Consider the following 20301-nt stretch of genomic DNA (forward strand, 5'->3'; position numbering starts at 1 on the left):
TACCCAGAATGGCATGCAGTTTTTAAAATGTGGTTGCAGCAGAGCTATAGAGAGAGGGTTTTATTACTTCTCTTTATAATGAGATGCCTTTGACTATGCAGTTTAAAATCCATATTTTTTGCAGTCATATCACATTTAAATTCATGACTTTTATTCAATACTAAATGAATACCATTTAATATAAATATCTGAAATAATCATCCGCTTAACACAGATAAGAAATCTACTAATTATAAGTTAGTCTTAGAAACTGTTGTATTTATTATTAATAAGCAGACACACAGACTCCTGCCTCCTCCTCTCCCCTGAAATTTTAAAAACTTGTTATTTATTAGCTTTTCATAACACATAGAACATAAACATTGCTGGTTCTCATCTCATATATAGTAATGAGAGTCATTACCAACGTCATACATTTTGGGATCATCAGTAGTGACTGTAAGCTGCATTGAGATTTTTACTGAAGATAGGATAATTGCATTCTCAGTGTAATCTTAAAAGAAAGATGTTACTGTCATCTGTAGGTAAACATTTAAAAATGTTGCATTCTGAAATGTCCATTTTTCTTCTCACATTTGTTTGGGTTCCCCAGGCTGAACAGTCAAAGTCACCAAAAATTCCAAATTGACGCACGCATTCAGGTAATATCTTTGACCCAGGTTCCTTTTGATATTTTAAAAGTTAAATCAATAAGAGATATTCCCCCTTATTCAGGATAAACTAATTGAGCAATGCTACCAGAACTAGTGGACATCAGAACAATATGCAGTATCCCAGTATCTGTCTTACCAATGCTGTATGCAGAGGTAAAATCACCTCCTTACTCCTATCATTACTGCCTTGTTTATACTGCATGGCATACAGTGAATAAGGCATGGGAGCCTATATTAAACCAGGAGAATTATACTTAGCAGTGCTTCATTCTCTGTAAACCATTCAGATTGCACATTGAATAGGAGAAGGGTGTATTCTGTCATTTTATTTGAACCAATAGATCAATAATTAGTGATAGTCTCCGAGTCAGGACTTTGAGATTCTATTCCTGACTCTGACATTAACTTGCTGTGTGACTGAAAGTCACTTAACCTGCCTGTGCTTCCATTTTAAATGATTGATTGTAATATGAAGTGCTTTCCAGGAGTGTTGTAAGACTACACAGTTTTTGAAAGCATCTTTAAAATTGTCTCAAAAGTCACTATATTAATATAAACTATAATAATGTTTTGGATACTTGTGCACATGAGAACTCAGTTTCTTCTCTACACTTCTCATTTCACAGTGTACAAAACATGTATACCTTTTACAAGTCAGTTCCTGTGCAGCTGTTCTGGCAGTTAGAGAACTGACTGAAAGGTAACAACAAGCTCCATGCCTCATGTTTCTAAACGAATCAGATTTTAAACTTTTGAGACCAAAGGAATTTTTCAGTTCTGCTTCTGTTAGTTCTTTTGAAATTCATATGTATTTTGAGAATCGTTTTCAAAATATATTCTCATAAATTTCAAAACAAGGATTTGGTCCTTTAATGTGCCTTTCATTTACAACATATTTCAAAGGAGTAGGATCTGCATTCTGTCTTTGCATTTAGTTCCTGTAGCAGATGGAATTGTTAGGAGCTTGAAAGTTGTTTTTTAAACTGTTGCAAGGGGAAAAAAAAGGTTCCAAGAAATAATAGCTTGATTATATAACTAAGAAAAATCGAACTGAACACTTCCAACCAATGATTATATTCTCCTTTGAGAAGTGCCAGTTTTTAGGGAAAAAAATGCCCCTCGTACTTCGAATTTTCTGGAGAATAACATCTGTTAGGGCCACTTATCCTTCTTACATGATGCAGAGTTCTTAGTTTATAAAATGAGGGGAGAGTGGCCCCAATTGCCCATAATTTCTTTTTGACCATTTAAGGTGCAGTGAGTTCAGAGCATGCTTGGTATCCCTGATGTTTCTCTTGGGGTTTTTTTTTTTCTTCTTCTTCTTTGGAGGAGGGGGGCACTGTAGGTGCTATTTTTTTTATTTAGTCAGTTTTTGTTTTAAAAAACAACAAATGTTAGTGTCCATGCCATACCATACATCGTCGGAGGCCTGGGCCTCTTTAGTTGCTTCCCTTTTCCCTAATTTTGGTCCCATTAGGTTGATTCTCCCCCGATATTCTGTGTATCTTGAGTCTTTGTGAATCCTTCCACTTATATTGTGATGTCCATTAGACACCCATGTTTGGTTCCTCTAGTACTGGGTAGAAAGTTGCAGTGCTGATGTGTTAGATCTGATAGTCTTCTCCAGCTGAAACATTGGGAGAGCTACCTCAAATGTCTACTTATGGTGATATCTCTTCAGACATTATTGACTTCAAGAAGCAATTGGACTGTTGAGGTCTGTTAGCCAAAGTGACTTTAGGCCTGGCAAAAACAGTCTAACAGTCCCAATCCCCACTCTTGTCTGACTTGACAGTTCAGTACCGAGTGTCTAGAACCCTTGATGGCCATCTTTACTCTGAAGATCCACTCATAAAATGTAGCTTCAGCAATTCTTTGCTGAGACTAATCTGGTCCTGGTTGAAAAGGAGTATGAAAGCAGTTGTCTGGAGCCCTACAGTACTGAACTATGCTAAGAGGGCTCAAGGTTTGATCTTGGCATGGGTGTCTCGCCATCCAGATTTATTTTCTGGCTAGAAGAAGAAATGAAGGCACAGTTCTGATAGGTCATTTCTCTTCCTTCATAGTGAGAGTACCAAAGGTTTAAGACACACTGTTTTCCTGCAATAAAGGTACTTAGGTGAGATATTCCTTAACGTCTCTGTCATTGTAACAGAGATGTGTGGCGGTTCCAGCGATGGCTCCTGCTGATTCTCCCTTTGATACCATGAGGAGTCAGGAACCAGTTCCAGCTGTGCATCTTTTAGTACTGGTGGCTTCACCCTAGTAGGGATCTTTCAATTGTTTCTCCTCTCCTGGAAGAGCCAAAGCTTTGGTGCCCAGAAGTCTTGTTGCTGTGCGTATCTGAGCTACAATGATACAGAACATTCAAGAATGCTGGGGGTAGGAATGAGGTGAAGCAGGAGTTTGGCTGTCAGGAGTTCCCTTCTTACGTCATTTGCTTTCTGTGACACTACTTACAGTGGGGTGGAAGCTCATCTAATTCACTGCACTATTTAAAGTTTTTGGACTCTACTGGAGATGAAGTTCCACAATCACATCAGTTTTCTGCAGTTGAGATTTATTTATGTAGCCTGTATAGCTTTTTCCCATTAATCAAATCAAAACCTGTCCTAACCCTGACAGACTAAGATTATGTATTACACCAACTCCTAACATTATGCTCAGTGCAGCCCGCTTTGTTAGGAAATTGTTTTGTTGAAAGAGTACAGCATCCACCATCAGATCACTCCAAGAGCTCTTCACCTATTGGAGAAAACAGAATAGAATTTTCAGTCAGTGGCATAAGCAGTCTCTCAACCACTCTCTCTTTCATTATCTGTTCTTCAAGTGGGGTAAACCATAACTAAAGCTTTTCCTCAAAGAGAGTGCAAAATAGTCTCAGATTATATTCTGAGGGAGAGTTGGTCTATACTTCTGTATGTTTCCTATGTATCATTCACATTGTCAGGTCAGGAACCAAGATGTCATTGATAACTCTGGCTTTGGCTTTGCTGTTTTAGTTTTGCTTCCTGGAACTGATGTTGTAACAACAACTGATGTTGGGGCCACAACTGTGGTTGTGGGCTGGGACCAGGGGAAGGGCTGCAGCAGAGCTGGGGGAAGAGCAGGGCTGGGTGGCGCTTCCTCCCCGCCTCCCACGCGGGCTGGCCCAGGCCCCGTCATGCTCCCCCTAACTTTACTCTCCACTGCCCTAGGGGGCATGCCCCACAGTTTGGGGACCACTGCTTTAGAACCATGACATTTGTTGAAAAAATTCCTTAGAGTTTGCTGAAGTAATTTTCCTGGTGATATTAGCATTTACACAGATTTTATTAGTGCCAACCTTGTACCTTTCACAAGCACTGAATTAAGAAAAATTCATATGAATAAGTTCTTTGACTTACAGTATAAAGTTAACACATTTCTTCTATAGTTTAGTCTGATAAGAATTTATGTAAAATGACCAAGGCCCTTAAAATGAAGATTATAAATTAATTTTCCCATTAATGCCTTTTTTGTTTGGGGTGTTGAATATTGAATCTCACTAAAAAGTATAGCTGCTGCAACTTCTGTAGTTTTTATTTTGAAGATTATACAGTATTATTTTCCATATTTTAAGCTCTGATTTTTTTAAAAGAGGAAAAAACCTCCCTAATAACCACATATGCCCAAAAGGGCATCATTGACACAATTATTTAAATGGTTTTTTTCCATCTGCTCATTTTTAGCAACACACTTAAATACTTGAAAATAACACTTCTTTCCTAACAATTTCATTCTTTTATTCCCCACTTGGCTTATTTTTTCCTCTCTATTTCTAAGAGAGGTAAAATTCACCGTGGTTATTTTTGTTTACTTCCTTATTTATGCACTAGCAGTATTCGTTATATAATCCCAGTTATAAGACCAGTTACTTCAGACACAGAACATCGTTGTCATATATATTTTAAGAATTACTAAATAATTATGGCTTTCAGGAGAGCTTTTAAAATGTTTCTAATAAGAGAGATGTAGTTTGTCTGTATTGAAGAGGTATGTTTGTGTGTGTGCCGAATATTGAATTTATCAAAAAGTTTGCTAATTAGTATAAGTTTTGTTGATGTATTGTAATGTGAATAGTAGTTGAATGGGAAATTGCCTGAGAGAGCTCTTTACCAGGCTGTGTGAAATAAATTCGTTATCTGATAATAGTAGCAGTCAGAAGTATGGTTTACATAGAAATGTAATTGACTGAAGTTGGACAGAGTAGTTACTAGTTGAGTCACACAGAAAGAAGCTATTAAGTGGGTTACCAAAAAGTCTAGCCCCCATAATAATCAGTATTTTCATTAATGGCTTTGAAGATGAAAAAGAATACATTCTAGTTAAAGATGTGGATGATAAAAAGCACATAGAATTAGTTAACTTGCAGGCAACTGTTAAAATAAAAATTAAAACTTTGCAAAATAAACAAACTGGTTGGAAATCTTTAGAATTAGGTTAAATAAAGAATAATTTAGAGAAACTCACATAGGGAGAAATTCACATTAACCCAGTAACTGGTTAAAATACAGGAAACAAAGGTTTAGGAGTAAACGGTCACTTTTCAGAATGGAGAGAGGTAAATAGTGTTGCCCCCCAGTGATGTCCAACATACTCATAAATGATCTGGAAAAAGGGGTAAACAGTGAGGTGGCAACATTTTCAGACAATACAAAATTACTCAAGATAGTTAAACCCAAAGCAGACTCTGAAGAGATCTCATAAAACTGGGTGACTGGGCAATAAAGTGGCAGATGAAATTCAGTGTTGATAAATGCAAAGTAATGCACATTGGAAAATATAATCCCAACTACACATAAAAAATGATGAGGTCTAAATTAACTGTTACCATTCAAGAAAGAGATCTTGGAGTCACTGTAGATAGTTCTCCGAAAACATCTCAGTGTGCAGTGGCAATCAAAAAAGCTAACAGGATGTTAGGAACCATTAGGAAAAGAATAGATAAAAAGACGGAAAATATTATAATGCTACTTTATAAATCCATGGTATGCCCACACCTTGAATACTGTGCAGTTCTGGTTGCCCCATCTCAAAAAAGATGTATTAGAATTGGAAAAGGTACAGAAAAAAAACAACAAAAATTATGAAGGGTACGGAACCGGTTCCATGTGAGCAGAGATTAAAAAGACTTGGACTTTTCAGCTTGGACAAGACATGGCTAAGGGGTAATGTGATAGAAGTCTATAAAATCATGAATTGTGTGGAGAAAGTGAATTAGTGTTTGTTTATTCCATCACATAACACAAGAACCCAGGGGTCACCCGATGAAATTAATAGGCAGCAAGTTTAAAACAAAAAGAAGGAAGTAGTTCTTCACACAACACACAGTTAACCTGTGGAGCTCATTGCCATGGGATGTTGTGAAGGCCAAAAGTACAACTGGGTTCAAAAAAGAATTAGATAGTTCATGGAGGATAAGTCCATCAATGACTATTAGCCAAGATGGTCAGAGATGCAACCTCATGCTCGGTGTATCCCTAGCTGGGAGTGGACGACAGGGTGGTTCATTCGATTGCCCGTTCTGTTCATTCCCTTTGAAGCACCTGACATTGGCCACTGTCAGAAGACAGGATACTGGGCTAGATGGACCATTGGTCTGACCCAGAATGGCTGTTCTTAATCAAATGCACAAATACAAAATAAGGATATACAATTTATGGAATAATAGCAGATACAAGTTTCTGATCATCACTGAAACTCTGTTACAAAAAAACAACAAAACAAAACAAAAAAAGACAGCTGCTGCCTTGGCATAGACTAATAGAAGTATTGGGCCAACTTTTTCCCTGGTGAAAGTCTGACTTCAAGGGAATCTTCAGAAAGAAATTTGGCTGATTTTGTGCAAAACAAGTAATATAGGTATCTGCTCTATTTGGCATATAAATGTTAAATAACAATGCAAATCGGTGTTAGTATGACCCCATTTGCAATATTGCTTTTAATTTTAGATACAGATATAAACACAAACAAACTTACATTTAGGAGTGTTTGGGGAGAGAAATAAAAATGTTGGCAATTCATACATATGATTAAAAGTGAACATGACAATTCTGGAGAATGGAAATCTGACTCTTTACAGATATACAAACAAATGTAATTGACAGGGATCAATTCTAAACGGTGTAAATAGAGAAAAAAGTAATGGGCTTAGGATGCAGCAGGGAAAACTCAGATTTTTATTAGGAAAAGTAATTTAGCAGTGGCACAAGCTGACTAGTAAAACTAGGGAATTGCTTTATTCAAAGTTTTACTTGGTATCAAAGTATCAGGGATGACTTAAGAAAATTCAAATCAAGGAAGTGTGTCCCACAATGCAGGGAGATGGACTTGATGGCCCTCTAATGGAATCTCCTCATCCAAATAGTTCAGTGATTTTGGTAACTTCTGAATTGAATCAGATTTGAACTGATGATCCTAGAGGTTAAAATCCCTAAATTCCCGGTCACCTGAGTCATCCAGTCCAGTAACCTACAACCATTCTGAGTGATTTTGCATTTCAGTGGTAAAAATGAGAAGTTATATTTCCCTTCCTTATTTGAATCAAATTAATATTATACAAATTTTAAATCTTAGTGGAGGATGGAGGTACACCTCTACCCCAATATAACACAATTTCGAATATAACGCAGTAAAGCAATGCTCCGGTGGGGCAGGGCTGTGCGCTCTGGCGAATCAAAGCAAGTTCAATATAACGCGGTTTCACCTATAACGTGGTAAGATTTTTTGGCTCCCGAGGACAGCGTTATATCGGGGTAGAGGTGTAATATTTTTCTATTTCTAGTTTCCTGAAGTGCTGTGTGTGGTATGGTGTGCTTAAAACCTTGATAGTCTATTACTTTATTATTAATTTTGAGTTTTGTTTCTTTTCTCTGTAGCCTCAGCACCCACCAGCAGTGTAAATAAACGTAGAGTTTCTCCCAGCATCAGTTCCACATTGGAAAAGAGAAGCATCATCATGTCTAACATTACTATTGACCCGGATGTCAAACCTGGCGAGTATGTCATCAAGAGCCTCTTTGCCGAGTTTGCTGTTCAAGCTGAAAAGAAAATTGAAGTTGTAATGGCTGAACCCTTGGTGAGTCATTTGTCACAGTAGCCATTAAATTGCTCATGTTTGTCTGAAATTCGATATCTTACTCAAAATTTATAAAAAAGGTGACTATAGAACTGGAACTGATACTGTAGTTGAAGAATTATAGTGGTTGTCATTTGGAGTGTAGGTGTGAAAAGCCCTGTACCAACAGGGTTGCTAGCAGGATTTTTTTTTTTTAACTGCATTTCACTAAGGATTGTTGCTAAGGATCCATAATACTTATTGACACAAAACCCCTTAGTATTTATACATCCTGTAAAAGTGCATAATGGAACAAAAAAGCAATTTTACATTAACACTGCCTAACATTTTTCTTCCTGAAATTCCTTTTGAAGAATGTTTTGAAGCTGTATGTTAAAGCTGAGTTATTTTTTTCTGAATAGCGGTGGCATTGGCAGCTGGACAAGAGAGTGGATGACCAATGTATATTGCAAATGAATTAAAACCCCAAAACCTGTTTAGAGATTGAGATGTGTGGATGTTGAAATAAACAAACAGAACATTTTACTCTGGGGTATTTGGAATTACGGTACTTAATACCTGTCTGTTTGAAAACTGGTAACCTAATCATCCAATGAAGACCATGTAACAGGTTGAGTGACTTTCTTTCTTAAAACTGAACAGGGGATACAAACACACCAAACTGTAGTGACAATCTCTATGAGCATGACGGATAAATGTGTATGTAGTGCATCTGTTCTTTGTTTACATGGACTTAATCGGAGGCTTGCATTAAATCAAAAATAATACTACTGGTTTTTTTTAAAAAAATAGCCACCAGCATATATATGCTAGCCTACCATACGATGGTGTAGTTTTTTAATGTTCTTGCCTTCATTCAACTCCTTAACTCTCTTGACCCTGTGTTGTTACCTCCTTATTTATTGTCCTAATATTTACTAAGGTGGCCTTATGTCATGGTCAGGGAACCTGGCTTTGTTCGGGAAATCCAGTTCTCCTGGGCAGCATTCAGTTGACATAACTCTGAGTGTCTCACTTCTTGCAGTCCCCTACCTCATTCACTACACACCTTCCAGCTTCTGCAACAAGTGAGGCAGGGGTACTACAGCGTCATTTACTGTTCTTACTATTCTGTACAGCCATCCTGTGCACTGAAGAAGGCAGGGATTCTGTGAAGAAATTAGTATGTAATTATGTAATTAAAAATTGCATCATACTACATATGCTGCAGGGAGCTCAATCAAGGTTGCACAGGTAGAGAACTGAGAAGAATTGCCCACACTGAATGTCTTAAGGCTCCTACTATGATTCTTTTATCTCCATTCTTAGACTGAATTATTTCTGTTTTTTATGAGCAATAAGGAAAGACCTTTCGCTAGTATTTATGATTTTGTAAAGATACCATAGTGATGGGTATGGTGTAAACTCATATCTAGCATGTACTGGTGACAGAAAGATTGTGGAAAACATCATGTAAGAGAAAATAGCTTTTTTTTTTGCAATATATAACTTTTTGACTTTGTTTTTCTTGTAGAAGACTTGCACTTAATATTCCCTACATTCCTCACCAGAGTCCTTGATAAAATACTGTTTCTTAAATGAATATTTGTTTTTTCCTAAGGTTACAAAGAAAGGGTAACTATAGTTAATTCCTCTTTGAGTACATGTTAATGTGGATCCCATTGTAGTTGTGCATGTGTGTGAGAGATTGGAATCTTTTTGAATAGCAGCGTCTATCATGCACCCTGTACCTGTTAGTGCACTTGTGAGAGAGCATAAAGGGGTGGAGTGGCTTGACTCTCCCTCAGTTTTCTCTTTCCATGTGCAGCAAGATGGAACCTGGGTTGTGTCTGACTTTTCTGCATCTGATTTTTCAGCACTCATTTCAGTGAAGAAATGCTTCTTCTCTTCTCCTTTTTATTAGTTGCTTCATTTTAGACTTTGGGTGTTCCAAAAAGAAAAGTTGCGGGGAGAAGAAGAAAGCAGTTAGGATGGATGGAGGGAGGTCCCCCCAGTACAGCAAAGTGAGGTGCTTCACACCTACCTTTAGCTATGGCAGACTCAAAACCCACTGGATTTAAACCCTGTCCTCCCAGTGATGGCTTAATGCCTCTCCTAGATGAACATAGATGACCTTCCTCAAGGCAGAACAGCCAGCTGTGATGAAATGCAAATTTTTTGTAATACTTTTGCATGTCTCAATTTTCCTCCATACTTAGCATTACTACCCAGAGGGGGTAGTCTGAGTCTGCTCTTTGGGCAGAACAGAAAACATAGGTGTGTACATCAGTCAGTCACTCCACTGTCTGGGACAAAATGGGTTATTATGGAAGTGACTGGAACCCAGTGAAGCCGATCCACATCAATTGAGAATCCGAAAAAGACATCAGGACGCCCCACTGACCAGGATATTGACACTTAGCAACCAGTGAACAGAGGGAAGAGATTTTCCCTCTGCTTCTCAGCAGGAAAGCTGAACAAAGGCCCCTGCTCAAGAACGAAGAACAGAGAAGTGACAGGATGGGGATAAAGAGTTGACTTTTGGGTGAGGCTGGGCTGGACAAAGGGGGAGAGAGATACAGAGTCTGAAATGGAGTCCATGGCAGTGTGGCTGGCTAATGGCACTGTCTTAGCCGCCAGATGGACTATGTCTAATCCTTTATTTCTCAGTGCTAACTGAAGGACTTCCAGTGCCATATTCCAGTTGACTCTACTGTTTTGAAAATGCTTCCTGGTGTCACTGCAAATACATGCTGAGGTGCATTGATCCCTGAAGAGTGTAAAAAATCTCATCGTAGGAGATTCTCAATTAGACTGACTGGGCAGAGTTCACAGTGTGAAACAGAAATGCAGGAGCCCATGGGCTCAGTATCTGAGGCAGTGAGGCTGTGGGTCCTACACAGAAGGTAGAGTGTGACACTTTGGGGGTTCTGGCCCACTGAAGGGTTTTCTCCAAGGGGCTGTTTTAACGCTGAGGCATAGCACAGATTCCGTGAAAACATGACAACATCCTCAGACAAACATCTCATCTGCCACTCCTTTTCTTTCTGCATGTGGAAATCTGGAGATGTGGGGCTAAAGCTGCACCTCTTAGAACCTCCATGAAGGCAACTTCAGCTCCAGTAGAGACATCCCCCCAGTCCTCAAACGGATGAAAAAAACCCCTACCAGCTGTTGCCCAAGAGCTTCTTGCACTTTTATGCTCATTTGACACTAGAGGTCACTTGTCATCTTTGGTCTAGGAGGAGACCAGATCCACCAAGGGCATCGAGATAAGAAACCTTAGGAGATGTACCGTTTTGGCCAGAAATTCTGTGTCCCCCCATTTCCACATTGCGAATTATCAAGCGCTGTTCGTGAAATAAAACTTTCTGATTTGGGGAAAAGGTGACTCCTTTCCTATTTTGGCTACTGCAGGAAAGTTGTGAAGAAGTAAAAGGCATGATGGAAGAGTGGCAGATGGTATCCAAGATAGCGCTACAAGTGGCAATGGATGAATCTAATACAGCTACATGTTTTATGGCCATAGCAGTCACATTGTGCTGGACCTCCTGGCTTTAGGCATCCAGAATACCAAAGGAAGTCCTAGTGACAATTGAGGACTTACTTTTTTAGGGCATGAATTTATTTAGTTCACTAATGGAGGAGGTACTCCATTCCTTCCCTGAATGTAGAGCACCACTCAGATTGTTGGGTATTTGTACCCTATCGCTTTACCACAAACTGTTCCAGTACCAATCATCTCAGGAACAGAGAATGCCATCTTTCTCTCGCAGTCACCACCTTGAATATCCACCCAGAAAGCAACTCTGCTGTTCATGGAGGTGCCCATCATCATACTCTGTCACACACCAACCTCCCTCTCAGATTCAGCAGGTTTGACAAGATGAGTGAGAGCCATGCCAAAACCAGTCCAAAGCTGACCTTCTGAAACTGCCTTTCCTGCTTCCACAAGGCATGGATAGACATCACAGATGACAAATGGGTAGTGAACATTGTTGCCTGTAGGATTGCATGGCCGTACCTCCCCATCAGCCTCGGAGGAAGGCCAATCCCCCTTGCTCTCGGGCCCCTGGCAAGAGAAGGGTTACTGGGGGATTAGCAATCTCTGAGGACCTGGCCCTCTAAACAGGGCCAGACAGCAAGCGGTCCAGGCAGGGATCTGGCCTCAGGCAGGACTGAGCAACAAGTAGTCTAACAAGCTCAGGCCCTCATGCAGGGTGAAGCAACAAGCAGTCTATCATCTGACGTCCTAACTCAGGCAGGCAGCAGACAAGCGCAGTTCTCTTGGCCTAAGGTGAGGAGGCTTCCACCACAAGGGTGGGGTTGGCAGAAGGGGGTAGGGGAGCCCAGTTCCACCATACTCCACTGGGCCCCAGCCCAGCGCCCTAACAGTGGCAGATGGTCCCACCACTCTGTCAGCGGAGATGCAGACAAAACACGCCAACCTGGATTCAGGCAACAACACAACTGGACTATAGTTTGGTGTCCCTGGTCTACTTCCTACACTCACCTCACTGTGTACCTGTGCCTCGGGATTGTCCTTCGTCTCCCTGGGGTATGTCGCCAGTGACAATCCTAGTATTTCCTTGGCATCCTGCTTGGCTGGTAGCTCTGGCGATACTGGTGAGTCCTCAGCGCTGTAGAGGTCCTTTTCAGGCTCCCGCTCTAGCAGTGGATGGCAGGCATCTGTCTCCCTTGGTGGCTCCAGCCCAACTTAGCTGCAGGGCCTGCCTTATACTTCCTGTCCTGCCCCTCTGCCACAACTTTTCTCTCCGTTGCTATGCAGGCAGTCTGTCACCAACTATGAGTGGTCACTGCTGAATCCATCATCGACTAGATATTTTACCAATGGGAAAATCTGGTACGTGCCCCCAAGGACAATGCTAAATGTCCAAACTTCTGTTCCAGTGGAGGCGTGATCCAGGGATCTCTGCCGGATGCCTTCCTTTTGACATGGAATTAGGGCCTTCTTTACAGCTTCCCACTGATCACACTAATCCCCAGTGTCTTACATGTGGTGGTGATAACCATGTGATAAATTCTTTTTATCATGTACCTGTAACCAGCTCACTTGCATTCTATCCATTAGTCCACCTGAGTTCAAGTTGAGAAAGTTTGGCACCTTGTGGGGTCAGAACAGTGTTTCTGATGACTCTATCCTTTTATAGCTTTGGGTTAATTTAGGTACCCGCAGTTGGGGTTCTAATTGCTGACATAAGCTGTTTGCATCTATACTCTGTTAATATATTTACCAATGTTTCCAATATGTTAATGAAGTTAACCTCATGTGGTTACACATACTAAAAATTCCATAGAAATCCAGTATTTCAAGCATAAACTGCTCTTTTGGGTTTTTTTATAAAGCACTTATTGCTAAAATATTGCTAAATCTTACAACCTTACATTAATCTGTCATGTTAACGCCTTTGCTACTTAGGCTAACTATATTAAAACTACTAACCGTCCCAGTAGGCCTCAGCTTGTTGTTAAGTCTTCCTTAGTTGTTATACAGATTCTTATGTTTTCCTATTTCCTATTACTTTTATTACATCTCTGATAGCTTTACCATCTTAAAGAACTTTAATAAACCTTACCACATGATATATAATTTAATCTTGCACTCTAAAATCAGATCGAGGTTACAGGTTAACATTTTCATCAAAAACAATGGTGGTATGCCCAATTCCCCACTGTCTTGCCGGTGGTTATATAGAGTGGATGTAAAATGCTACTTGTATAATTTGATAGTGTTTTCATTCACTTTGTACAAATGCAAATATTGCCATAAGGGGCAAGGGCACAGTACTTCCATCTCTGCACCCTAAACTTTAGAATGCCAGGAAATGAACCAAGTTTTTTAGATTTGAGTGAAACCCTAGATTATTCCTTAAAAGGAAATTCTTCTAGAACTTTAGCCTGTCCTTTTATGGGGTACATTAGTGAGGAAGAACACAATTTTGGTATCCCATGTGAGACAGAGTGGGGAAAGTGACAAAGAAGCATTAGGGAAACATATTTCAAATAAATAAATTTTAAATAGAAAAAAATAGCATTCTACAAAGTGTGAGTAATTCCTGTACCTAGAATAATGCATAAAGCTTTGTTCATTTAACTTATTTAGTATTTTAGTATAGGTACAGTGGTTACAATGGGAAAATTATATATATGCAATTAGCTTTTATATGTAAGTATCTGGACTGGTATAGAATATTATTAAACAAATGTAAGAAACTATAAGCCTTATCCTGAAGTTCTTTGCACACTTAAGTATAATTGAAATCCATGTCAATTTATTGCATAAAGACTCTAGAATCAAGACTTCACTCTTTATCTTACTGATAAAAACAGCTTGTGGAGACTTTGCATTTTGAAAAAGACTGAATTTTGGCAGGATTTTTAGTGACAATGTTTCCATTGCCTGTCTGCTTCTGTTTTTTGCAAAATCAATAGATACAACAAAAACCCTATTTGTTCACCTGCTTAACACTGGTGATTAGCAATACTGCAGTAAAAATGTAAAATGTATGCATATACATGTAAGCATATTTATATAACCTCCCTTTTAGCCCTTGTCTCATGGGAAAGTCACCTGCGTCCCTTCTGGGAAATGATTTTCCAACTGACTTTTCTTGCAGTTATTCAGTCATTTATGGTGTTTACTTAGGGTGGAGTACTTCACCATGTTTCTCATTTTACAAGTAAGCTTATAGCTCTTTGTTTGTTGTACGTTAGATCATAAACCATATCATTATGATAATAAAATGAATTCACATACTGTAGAGTGGTTACACCAAAAAATAGGTATAATTCAAACAGCAAGTGGTAGTTAAAATAGAAAATCCTCTTTTGGGGAAGGTGGATAACTTTCATAACAATAGTTTGATATTCTAAGTATAGTAAACTTAAGATACATACAATTTAAATTCTAAAAAAGTTTTTGATTTACCAGTAATTGAATTTTTTCCTGTTTTTCCTTCTGAATACACAGTGGATATATGATGGCTGATTTGCAAGCAGAAATGAATATACCCTTCTGACATATTAAACACATTTTCTTGATTTTTATAATATTTAGGGGGCACCTCTGCCAGATGACCTCTCAGGAAGTGAAAAAATTATGTATCATTAAATGTATTGCTCTGATTTGTAGAAATTGAAAATGTTCTGGAGGTAGGAGATAATGTTCTCATTTTCATACTCTTGGTCCTGCATAGACCAACTTTTTTTGCCTTTGGGTGCAATATAGGGCTGGAAGGGACTTCAAGAGTTCTTTTCCATCCCCCTGCACTGAGACAGATTAAGTATACTAAAATCATCCCTGACAGGTGTTTGCCTAATCTGTTCTTAAAAACCTTCAGTGATGGGGATTCCACAATCTCCCTAGGTAACCTGTTCAGTGTTTTAACTATATTTATAGTTGGAAAGCTTTTCCTAATACACCTCTACCCTGATATAACGCGACCCGATATAACATGAATTTGGATATAATGTGGTAAAGCAGTGCTCCGGGTGGGGTGGGGCTGCTCACTCTGGCGGATCAAAGCAAGTTCGATATAACGCGGTTTCACCTATAACGCGGTAAGATTTTTTTGGCTCCCAAGGACAGCGTTATATCAGGGTGGAGGTGTATTTAACTTAAATTTTCTTTGCTGCAAACTAAACTGATTACTTCCTGCCCTCCCTTGGTGGACTTGGAGAACTATTTATCATCGTCCTCTTTATAACAATCTTTTACATATTTGAAGACAGTTATCATGCCCCACCTCCCTCAGCCTTCTCTTCTTTCAGCGGAATATCCCCCAGTTCTTTCAACCTTTCCTCGTAGGTCAGGTTTCTTAAACCTCTTATGGTTTTGTTGCCCTCCTCTGGGCTCTCAATTTATCCACATTTTAAAGTGTGGTGTCCAAAATCAGACATAGTACTCTAGCTGAGGCCTCACCAGTGCCGAGTAGAGCTGAACAATTACCTCTTGTGTCTTAAATATGATACTCTTAATCAGGGGTAGGCAACCTATGGCATGCGTGCCGAAGGCGGCACACAAGCTGATTTTCAGTGGCACTCACACTGCCCGGGTCCTGGCCACTGGTCCGGTGGGCTCTGCATTTTAATTTAATTTTAAATGAAGCTTCTTAAACATTTTAAAAACTTTATTTACTTTACAGACAACAATAGTTTAGTTATATATTATACACTTATAGAAAGAAACCTTCTAAAAACGTTAAAATGTATTACTGGCACGCGAAACCTTAAATTAGAGTGAATAAATGAAGACTCGGCACACCACTTCTGAAAGGTTGCCGACCCCTGCTCTTAATACATCCCGGAATGTCATTTGCCTTTTTCACAACAGCCTCATACTTTTAACTCCTTCAGCTTGTGATTCATTATAACCCCCAGACCCTTTTTTGCAGTATTACTGCCTGGCCAGTTATTCCCCATTTTGTATTTATGCATTTGATTTTTTTCCTTAAGTGGAATGTTTTGCTGAGTTTCATCTTATTGATTTCAGACCAGTTTTCTGATTTATCAAGATCAATTTGATTTCTAATCTTGTCCTCCAAAGTGCTTGCAACCCCTCTGAGCTTGGTGTTATCCACAGATTTTGCAATCATACTCTTCACTCTATCTATCATCCAGGTTGTTAATGTTGTGTAATGGCATGTTATAAGGTTCGACTTCTTACAGGGCTGGAGGGGTTTTGAATAGGCGGATGATCCGTTAGGCATAATTTTGAGGAAAGATTATATTGTTCTGGTCTTATAAGACTGAATCAACTATTGTTGTATTGTTGATTGAGATTATTTATCTTTTTGTGGTTTTAAATATTTGTGATGTGCACATAAAGTTTTGATAGGCACCATTTTAATTCATTTTATAAAACTAATGACTAGATAAATACAAACAAATAGAATTAAATGTTATTCCAATTTGTCAAGTAAAGTTCTCTGGTAATCTCAATCAACTGAAGCTAACCACTCAGGCCCTGTGAGTTTGTTTGTTTGGTGGTTTTTTGTTTGTTTTTGTTTTTGCATCTAGGTAAGGGCTGTGAGATTTAGCCCATACACTACGATATCATTGCAAACTGTGAATTTTACAAGAGTTGTAACAACCCAGCTGCTGATTTCTTTTCCTTCCCCCGCCCCCCACGAATAGATGTTCTTCTTTGAGGGCCTATGTGCATTCCCACGTGTGGGATTTTTGGCCCTTGGTGTTGAGTTCATGGAACCTCCATCAAAACTCTGTCCTTTGAGACTACATTGTGCATCCTGCTGACACCTGTTTTCAGCATGTGAGCCTATCTAAGGGAGTGGAGGCCCTGATTGCATCAAGTCCTTGTCCACCGACACAAAGAGTATTAGGGAGCTGTGATATGTCTGCCTCTGAGAATCTGGGCATACCCCCTTATTTTAGATAGCTCATTTAATCCTATAGTTGTTTTAGCTAGTGTTAGTGAGTTTTTTTGTTTTTAAATTGCCAGTACTCTCACCAGAGCTTAGAAGATTTGTCTTGGTTCTGCACTAATAGCCTGAATCAGTGGATTAAAAGAGTCTTCCTCTTGTCCAGTAGTTTATTTGGAGTTAGACATTCATCTTTGCCACGTGGTGTCCTTGGGGAAGTGTGCTCCCTGGCACAGTGATCCATCTGCTGATCATTCACTCTTGAGATTATTAGGAATGTCAAGTGAGGCTTTGGTCTTACCTTTGCTATGAGATGCTGAAGGCATAGGCCTCAGCACTGAAAGGGCTCTGAACAATGCCCAGAATTACCCTCATTGTCTTCTACACCCATTGCAGCTAAGTGGGAAATCTTTTGCAATCAGCACATTATTCACATTATTCTCCAGGTACTCCAGCACTGGGCTTCTCATTCAGAAGACAGCACCACTAGGACTGAGTTTTGGAGGCCACCCAATTAATCAGTGATGTCAACCTTATGTACCCTGATCTCCTGGGGGATTTTGACTTCAAGTCTCTTGGCATTGAAGGATATGCTTCAAGGTTCCTTGTAACTATTATTGTGGCCATCTCTTCAAGAGCCCTTGAGGATGTTGATCAAGTCAGCACAGCCTAAACCTGGGACTTCCTCCCTTCACTGTATTGGTGGCTCTAGTCCAACCCTTGTGGCTCTGCCCCCAATGGCACCACTACTGGCACTTTCATTATAGACTCTGACCTCAGGGCAACATATGAATGCATTTGTTCATTTTGACGTGTGTGAGACAATATGAGGGAGGGATTGATGAAGAGGAAAGAGATTCCTCTGTCAATATGGATATCCTACTGGGAGGAACCTGTGCTACATCACCAGATGATAATCTCAGCTCCACAATGATTTCACCTCTGCATGAATTCCAAAAGTTCTCTAGTTGGAAAAACATTTGTCAGGCTCTGAGGATATGTGTATTGCCAGCTACTATGTAATGATAATGTAGGATCTATATGCCCGTTGGACACCACTTTCCCCATTCAGGACAATGTTCCTGAAGACCAAAGATAAGCACCAAAAATTCTAGCAGCTGAAGGAAGGATCACAGATTGGCAAGCTAATTTTTGTGCCAGAACCATGGCTGTGGGGATTTCTTCAGGGAAATAGTCCTGTTTTTTGGCCTTCCAAAAAGGTGTGTATCAAAGGAGGACAAGGCTTCTTTATCACAAAACTGCTGAAATCCTAGAGAAATTAAAAATAACCCAAGGTTCAGCTTCCTCCCCAGGTCTTTCACAGTCCTCTAGTAACCAGGGAAAGAGGGAAACATATACAACTTATTCCATTACTAGAGAGACTTCTGTTACTTAAGCCTGTGGATGTGTTCCATAAATTCACCCCCAAGTGGTCACGGACTCTTTTATGCCAATACATTTTTCTGCTGACCACCTTCCTAAAGCCCCACGCTCACCCCGGGGAAGCCTGTCTTCAGACCCTAACATGCAAAAAGATTGTTTCTATCTTGAGATCCCATAATGTGTAAGATTTAAGGGAAAGGCAATATTAACTCAGAGGTTGCGAATACTTCTGGATTGACTTGAGTTCCAATTTAGCCAAAGTCTCTATATCAGAAGGCATTAGGGCCTGATTTGCTAGAGTTACTGCCACTTCTATGGCATATCTTAGAAGGGTGCCATCAGGAAAATTTGCAGAGCAGCCATTTTGAAGTTTGATTAATATCTTTGTCAAGCACTGCTCCTTAAACTTAGTGTCCCAGTTGGATACTGGGTTTGGGAGGGCAACACTTCAGTCCTTATTCAGTTAAGAATTCCTTTGGTCACCTTCTGTTTGGGCAGATTGAGTGCCCTTGATGAAGAAAGATGGTTTACTTACCAGTAACTGCTGTTCTTTGAGAACTGGCTGTACAATCACATTTCCTGTCCACTTTCTCTTCTTCCTCACAGTTCTCTTAAAATGTGGGACTCTGCAGCTCTGAAAAAGTAGGTGGTTGGAACTGCACTCCCTTATGCTGACCTCGCTAAGGGCTTGTCTTCACTACCGGGGTAAGTCGACCTAAGCAATGTCGACTCCAGCTACATTATTCACGTAGCTGGAGTTGATATAGGTTAGGTGGACTTACCTTGGTGTCTTTGCTGCACTGCATTGATGGGAGACTGTCTCCAGTCCACTTACCTTACTCATCTCAGAGAGGTGGACTGGAGAGCACTCCGCTGTTGATATAGCGGGTCTTCACTAGACCCACTAAATCGACACCCACTGCATTGATTGCAGCAGCTTGTGAAGAAAGGCCCTAATGCCTATGTAGCTATAATGGACATGGTTTAGATGGAGTTTCTGCAAGCTGAATGTCTGCAGTGTCAGTCCCACAGTGGGAATAAACAGGGCAAGCCTCAAAGAACAAAAGTTACTAGTAAGTAACCTTTCCCTAGACAAGATGCTTTGTAGTAATCTCCATTTTAATTCTGAAACTGAATATTTTAAGGATTCTGTCTCTCTCTTCTCCTCTGCTGCCCCCAGGCTCTGACTTCTCTTTACTTGGGAACTAAAAAAGTTGTCTGCACTTTTCTGCAGAATTGTTCGAATTTGTACATTATAGATGTGATTGTAAGTTAGGCTATACAAATGTCATTTTTCAAAGAAGTACCTACAGATTGTAGGGGAACCTATTAGAATCTCTAGTTTCAATTTTGATTTGAGAAAAGGTATATTGAATGAATCCCAACCTGTGCAGTTTATATGGGATATTTGAACAAAGATTGGAAGATTTGCTGGCCCGTCAGATGCTGCCTTTTGTAATACATATGCAGTAAATGTTTCATCATCTCTTGTACTAAAAGCATTTAACTTCTGGTTCCTGGAGTCTCAGTTTAATGACTGTTCTTGCTGACCTTTATGCTTATAAACAGATGATGTTGACTATGCAGTGAGTTTATTGATTTTCTCCTATTTACCATAAAATGTAGTAATGCATAACCTTGCAGAGGTGAAACCTTAATGGCTGCTACATAAATTGAAGTTGTGTGTCTTAACTTCTGTCTTAACACTTTTTAAGGTGCTTTTAATAAGATAGAAGTAAGACTAGCATCAATATTGAAAAATGGACTAGTGGACTTAATCCTGCAG

General features: G+C 39.6%; 1 protein-coding gene across 19 annotated transcripts in view; it reads left to right on the forward strand.

The window, feature by feature from the left end:
- Window positions 1-20301, forward strand: part of FRYL (FRY like transcription coactivator) — a 353094-nt gene that overhangs the window by 115567 nt on the left and 217226 nt on the right. For 18 of the 19 annotated variants that reach the window (XM_039539634.1, XM_039539632.1, XM_039539630.1 and 15 more), the window contains one exon: window positions 7553-7752. In XM_039539634.1, coding sequence (XP_039395568.1) covers window positions 7633-7752 — 120 coding nt within the window. In that variant the 5' untranslated portion in view covers window positions 7553-7632. Of the gene's footprint in view, window positions 1-625; window positions 642-7552; window positions 7753-20301 lie in introns of those variants that run through there. The other variant, XM_039539637.1, reaches the window with a different exon arrangement.

The sequence above is a fragment of the Mauremys reevesii genome, linkage group 5 (assembly GCF_016161935.1).
Source record: "Mauremys reevesii isolate NIE-2019 linkage group 5, ASM1616193v1, whole genome shotgun sequence".
Classification (NCBI taxonomy): Eukaryota; Metazoa; Chordata; order Testudines; family Geoemydidae; genus Mauremys; species Mauremys reevesii.